The 6,720-nt window shown below is 39.3% G+C and overlaps 1 protein-coding gene across 1 annotated transcript in view; it reads right to left on the bottom strand.

Annotated features, from left to right (window-relative positions):
* Positions 1-5,639: 5,639 nt before the first annotated feature.
* Positions 5,640-6,720, bottom strand: part of LOC131033399 (uncharacterized) — a 127,459-nt gene continuing 126,378 nt past the window's right edge. The window contains exon 7 of the mRNA XM_057964633.2: positions 5,640-5,819. Coding sequence (XP_057820616.2) covers positions 5,661-5,819 — 159 coding nt within the window. The 3' untranslated portion in view covers positions 5,640-5,660. The remainder of the gene's footprint in view (positions 5,820-6,720) is intronic.

Raw genomic sequence — 6,720 nt, 5'->3', positions numbered from 1 at the left:
AAGTACATCTCTATATCTATATCATATGCAAAAAGCAATCACGAATATACCTGGATCGCCCCTCTGCCAATCAAGATCTTGTTGGGGCACTTTGCTCACCCCCCCAATCTCTGCAGCAACTACTGGTGGCAACCCCCTCATGGTCGAAGGTGATGCCAACAATGAAGGGGCTTGCGAACCTGAAGATGGCTTGGCTGGACTCAAGCTTATCGCGCACTACCTCTGCTTGGGCCTATCATCCTCCTCCTGCTCCACCCCTTCTCTGCTCAAGGCTCCGACATCTCCCTCTAGGGCATCTGGGGGGAAAATAGGGTCAGGGCCCTTTGTACTCCACCAGTCGGCAAAGTCCTCTGAGACCCCGATGTCATCAATATCTATCTAGGGAGGGGTAGCATTGTCGTCACTCCCCTCGAGACTATCCCGCACATCTTTGATCGTCGACCGAGGGAGGTTCTGTGGCCGCACTGCACTCCTTGCTGACCAGATGTATGTCGACGGGGCAGGGGCACGGTCTACATCTGTCCTAACTAGCGCATACATTGACACCAATAGTAGGGAACGACAATGTGGCCGTGCCGCTCGAGGAGGAATTGATCACGCTGCAAGAGTGGGAGTTGGGTTTGGTCTATCACCCAAGTTGTCATGTTGCGATATGGCTGCCACATGACATCTCCTCCCCCGAGGCGATCTAAGATGACTCTACAATACAACAAATCACCTATCTGCCAGTCGCTTCGCCACAGTGGATACACCTATGCCTGCGGCATGTCAAGTGGCATCACATAGGGAAATCCGACAAGCCTGGTGCACGTAATGTGCTCGAACATCTAGACCTGGAGCAATGTGCATACAGTCAGGCTCTGGTACTCATGATGCACATATAGATGCTCAAGTCATGGTACAGATGTGCATGCATGTTGCGACCCCATGCATATATAGTGCCCCGCTCCTCCATCTCCCTGATAAGTGGCACAAATCCCATGGTGAGCTCTAATCCACGTTTGTCAATGATGACTCTTTGTACCACCATAACAAACATGACTCGGTGGATGAGAGGAATCGCGGCTCAACCCTGCATGAGTGCCTATGGATAAATATGGTTGGTATTGTCTATGGTCCGCCCATATGGTCCGCCCAAGGCCCATGGCTGTTATCTAGCTAGCTCGCATGTGGATGCTGCTACAAGAGACACCACCTAACCTCGAATAGGTAATCGCATAATACGATAGACATCTAACAATGCCATGGTCATCTCCTCGATGGGCAAGTGAAATGACATCATGTCAGCATCCCACCTCTCCATCAATGCTCACAACATCAGGGAATGGAACTGAAACTCTGGCTTGCGGTAGACCGACCAAAGTCCTACTCGTCATAACTGCGTCCGCTCCACCGCTATCAACTCATCTACTCGTTCTTGCAATGTTGACAACAAATGACCCGATGTATGCTCACGCATCTCAAGCAATCCCTGCATCAACAAACACAATCTACATCAATTCTATCTCCATCCAAGCAAATAGTACCATTTTTCTACTCTATTCATTCGTGTGTCCTTGACGCTAGCGCGTTTGACATCCTTGGGATACAGCGCCTCCTTTGGACGCCAGAACGGATTCACTCAGGACAAACATGCGGCTATCGGATGCCCATGCTGCTCCTGATTTTTAACTAGCTATAAAATGCATAAAAACCAACTTAATGACCCAGTTTGAAACTTACCTTATCCAGCTCATCGCCCTACTCCACCGCATCGCATAGCTCCCTGATCCTAGTCGCTCTAAGCTCTCGCCTACAAGGCATTTTCGTTGAAGCTCTATAGAAATCTCAAGGAAAATGCCCATGATGAATAGTGATAATGACCCTTCTAAGGGCCCACTCGTTGCGTATATAGTTAGATTCTCGCCCAAAAATTGTTTAAAAAAATTTTGTAGTGCTTCTAACTTCTCTTTCTTCTTATTTTCGCCACCTTGTTGGGGCCAAAACACAAGGGGGCATATACTCGGCCTTTATCTGATTTTTCATTTCCGACTCGAACTAGCACTTCTTAAGCATTCTTCTCAATGAAGTAGTTTCCTCCGTTTTTCATGCTGACAATTTTTTAGTTTTGCAATACTTGAATTTTCGTGTTGAACACTATAATTTCCGCTAAGTACTGAGGGCATGGTTCATGTCTGCCTGGCTGACCTCTACGACCTCTATAGTATCCTTTTTCCCAAAATAGTTACTGCATTTAATGCACTGCATGACTTTAATGAATTCAGCTTTCTAGACTACTTTAGTGCACTTGATCCCTTGAGTCGATCAGTTCACTAAAGTGGGGGCAAAATGTAGTGTCATAAATTATGCCCCATGCATTTTTGACACTTACGCATAGCGCTCGGTGCATTTATAACAGGGTTCATGATCGAGATTTCATCATTTAGACATCATGGCCTCTAAAGACAAAGTGTCGCCAATCGCCTTAAGACTCCAATTGGAATCATCTTTGGTTGGATGGAAACATGGTTCGCAGACGTCTGCACGGTGCGCTAACGTCACGATAGTTCCTCGAATCCAGATGGCATATTCCGCTTCGGCTTTCAATGACGCTTGTCCCTTGGCTTGGACACGTCTAAAACGGTCACTCCCGCCCATTTTCAATTTTAAAAGCCCATCCTTAAATTGCTCATGGGAGGCCTTCTTCCTTTTTCTTTTCTCTCTCTGGCTGCCTATCTCTCTCTCAGTGGTCTCTTGGCTTTCAAAAAACTTCCTTGGCGCTTTTCTTATCTTGAGCTCTCTGAAATCGTTATCACACTCTTGGATCTCTCACAATAGCAAGATTACATCGAGCTTTGTCACGCTCTTATCTCAAGAGATGGGTTTGGTTAAAACGCTTTGTCTTCTCTCTTATCTTATTTATTCTTAATATTGCACTGTCATATCTAACGAATCACTGAATGCATCTATTATCTATGTGCATTTAAGTCATTTATCTTTATATCTCATGCAATAGGGGTTTGCCTCCAATAAGCAAGGTTTGTTTCTGTGGCACTATCATTTATCTTTGCATCTCATGTAATAGGGGTTTTCCTCCATTAAGCGGGGTATGTTTCTATTACATTTATCTATTTATCCATTCTATCAATCTAGTTGTTTGTGGCGATGGAAACACCAAAGCGGGGAGGCAAACCCCAAAATTTGCTCGTCGTCTTTGAGTGTGTAGATGACGAACAGGTTCTCCACTGCAGCAAGTAGATTCTAGGGTACTCCCGTGCATTTTTAGTTCTTTGTCCATACAAACGATAGCGTGGCGTGCAGACGTCCTCACGGTGCACTAGCATTCGAAATCCGAGACTGAATCAGATTTGTGGTAAAATTTACTTTTTGTTTATATGCTTCTATCATGATTTGAATTTCCTTATTATGTTATATGTTTCTGATATTTAGTAGTATTGATAAATTAGTTTAGTTGTTGTTTGATTTATGTTATTTTTATCCCTTGGCTCACCTAAGCGCCAATAAAGTGAGGTAGCGCGAGAATAGATTTGTTCCTTGAGATTCGTCATCTTGAAGATTGCAAATCCCTTCCTCTACAACCATAAAACTCCTCATCTAAAACTTATCAAGTGCTCCACTTAGGGGGTTTTCACTTTTCACCCGAGTATGGAAGGAAGTCAAAGGCAGTGGTTTTATATAACAATCCAAAATCATAGAATAAATCTCTCAATCTTCAAACTGAAGAATGAATAGAGAATCTAACAATGCCAGCAAATAAAAAACAGTGAAGAAAAATACCAAAGATGACAGAAAAGCCATACCCAATGTGAATGTGCTGATGAAGCTCAGAAAATTACAATCGTGCAAGTTTTGAATCATGACACATGTGAAAGTGTTTATAATGAGAGGAACAAAGATTCACAAAACAAATTCACGATTCATGAATACTTATGCATATGATTCACGGATATTAAATGAGATGAACCTAACAATGCAAATCATACACTAATAGAGAGATGCACACAGAAGACTGACCATGAAACATTTCAAGTATGGAAAATCAATCACCTAAACAATGAGCAGGAGATGAAGACAAGTTCAAAAGAAATATGTTAGTGGTTTGGTCTAAGGAATCATAATGACAAAGAATGATGTGGACTGATGTCCTTATTGACTCCAGATGAGTAAATTTTAAAAAAAGAGAGAATTTGTAAATGAGCAGTCCTTAAAGAGAACTTTTTTTTTAGCACCATACCAGGAATTAAATTGTGCTGTCCATGAACAAAGCACTTCATTAGTCCCATAGCAACAATGAAATTTGGATGATATATATTAATTATAGCTTGAAAATTTTAAACTAATTAAGTACTTGGAATAGCTTATTTATATACTGGATGTTACATACGTTTTGTATTTCACTTTTACCAGCTTAATATTGATTGTGAAAGGTTTGCTTGCAGTGGAAAACATCTTTTTCAAAGGTGCCTCTCAGTTTAATGCATGGATTAGCTAATTATGCTACATGCGACTATGTTTCAAATCTCTATACTTGTCTAGAAGTAGATGCTTACAATTTAAGTAAACAAAAAGGATGCTTGTTCATACTGGGCTGATGCTTTCATTTTTTAATATACACTTTTTATCAGTCAAGTAATGCAGATTAGTGAAGAAGGATTTCATTACTAGCTAATCATCTTTCTTTTGAAGCATCTTGTTAACCATCATAATAAATATGGTGAAGGTAATCTTTCACAACATCGAACTCGTTCTGTCCTTTTATTTCAGTGAAATTTATATATGCAAAGTTTTCTGAAGCCAAGTATGCTTCAATTTACATGGGCATTTCTTAAAGTTGAGGTATAAAACGAGATGTTGATAGGGATATAATGTATGATTCTGGATGAATTCCCTCTATACGAGAAATGTTAAAATGGAGGTAACCACCATACATGGAATGAACCCAGAGGAAAAAGGTAAAATTGTCAATTGTAATTTCTGTCGCCAATTTCAATTCAGGGATTGATCCGGCAACAAATGTTGCTTTTCAAGCTTTTATTTTTACTATTTGTATATGTGGAATATGCATATGAGAATACTGTAGTTTGCTAAACATTATATAATTAGCTCACTGTCCCAAATACAAAGTTTGTAAGCAATCCTGCATTAAGGTGTCGACTGAATTTCTGGTCATCCCTTGGTCTGCCAAGAATCAGTATACAACTTCACTATCCCAGACACATAATATTCATGCCACCCAACATCAAAGTTCATGTGATGAGTGTTTGGTCCTCTACTTATTGGCAAGAAATGATAGCCTCTCAATCTCTGTCTTATATATTTGGTTAAATTACCTTTTGGCATTGATGAATAACTACTCTGTGTTTTTCATAATGAACTATAGGCATATATAATTTGATAAAAGTGGTTAGAACAATTTAATTATAACCTGCCTCGAGTAAAATATAAATCAACAGCCAATGTCTTGCATATGCGTGAATTTGAAGATTGCGATGCATTATCATAGGTCATAGGACTGGTAATTCTTCTCAAATTGCATTCCAAAGAGAAAACATAATAGTTAAGAAAACAATCACGTGAAGTTTCATAATATAGTTCTCAAGGAACAGCAATTTTTAACATATTTCAATTTTTTACACAACTGTATTGAGGACAGAAACTAACTACTGGGGGAACAAAATTTTAACTTCATCCACTTCAATATCATAAGTTTCAAGAATTGAACAGAACCCATTGATGATGGAATTATTACTTGTCTCCCCTTCTGTACATCCATTATAATGTTTGTTTAGCATCGGCAAGGCATTTGTTGTGTTCTTTACCTACAAAAAGAAACAAAGCATTAAGTAAAAGAAAAGTAGAAAATGAACAACACAATCTATCCAATTTTTTTCTTAATAAAATAGAAGCAAACAGATGTCACAAGCCATTCATTGTAAGGATAAACCACAAAAAAGCCTAAGCTTGTTTCTCAATTGTTCTAATGTCATTAAAAACCCAAAATATCTTTAGTTAATCACCCAAAGGATAACCAATAAGTTTAAAATAAATAAAAACAGTGTAAATCCCACCCAAAGATTATCATGTAAGTTCTAACTTCAAAGCATCATAAGAATAATCTCAGAGGCAATTATGCTAGAATATTTTATTATTTATTCACAAGTGGTCCAACAGCTGGAAAATCGTATTAGTCACTCCACATAACAACCAACTCTTGTTAGGAGGCATGATAAATGTCACCATGTACAAATCAAGCCAAACTTAGCTGCTGTTCAATGATGGAAAACATTGGCATGGAAGAAGGATTTAATATAGTATACCAACAGGCATTTACCATACCTCAAATTATAGGCACAAAATGTATGATTAATGATTTGAGGCCCAGGAGTTAACTAGGTGGACAACATTCTGAATTGTTGGAAGTTAGATGTATTGAAAGAGAAAGCATGACAATGAAATGTATCATAGACATAGCTGCAAAAGTCAACGTTGATGAACAATGAGTGATTAGTGAATGGGATATAGAGTATTGTTCAGTTAAATATCAGTTGATTTTTTATGTGATAAACTTCTTTGCTAGCTGTACCATTCTCTGTCTATGGTAGGCTATACAACTTCAGATTGGCTGTGTATTATTTTTACTAGTTTGTTCCGATCAGAACCGCAGTCTAGCTGTACAACTTTTAATGAGTGCTCTGTTACGAATGTAATATTAGTGAATGA

The sequence above is a fragment of the Cryptomeria japonica genome, chromosome 7, assembly GCF_030272615.1.
Source record: "Cryptomeria japonica chromosome 7, Sugi_1.0, whole genome shotgun sequence".
Taxonomy (NCBI): Eukaryota; Viridiplantae; Streptophyta; class Pinopsida; order Cupressales; family Cupressaceae; genus Cryptomeria; species Cryptomeria japonica.
Note: the sequence above shows the minus strand (reverse complement) of the source record. Positions and strands in the feature narration are given on the sequence as shown.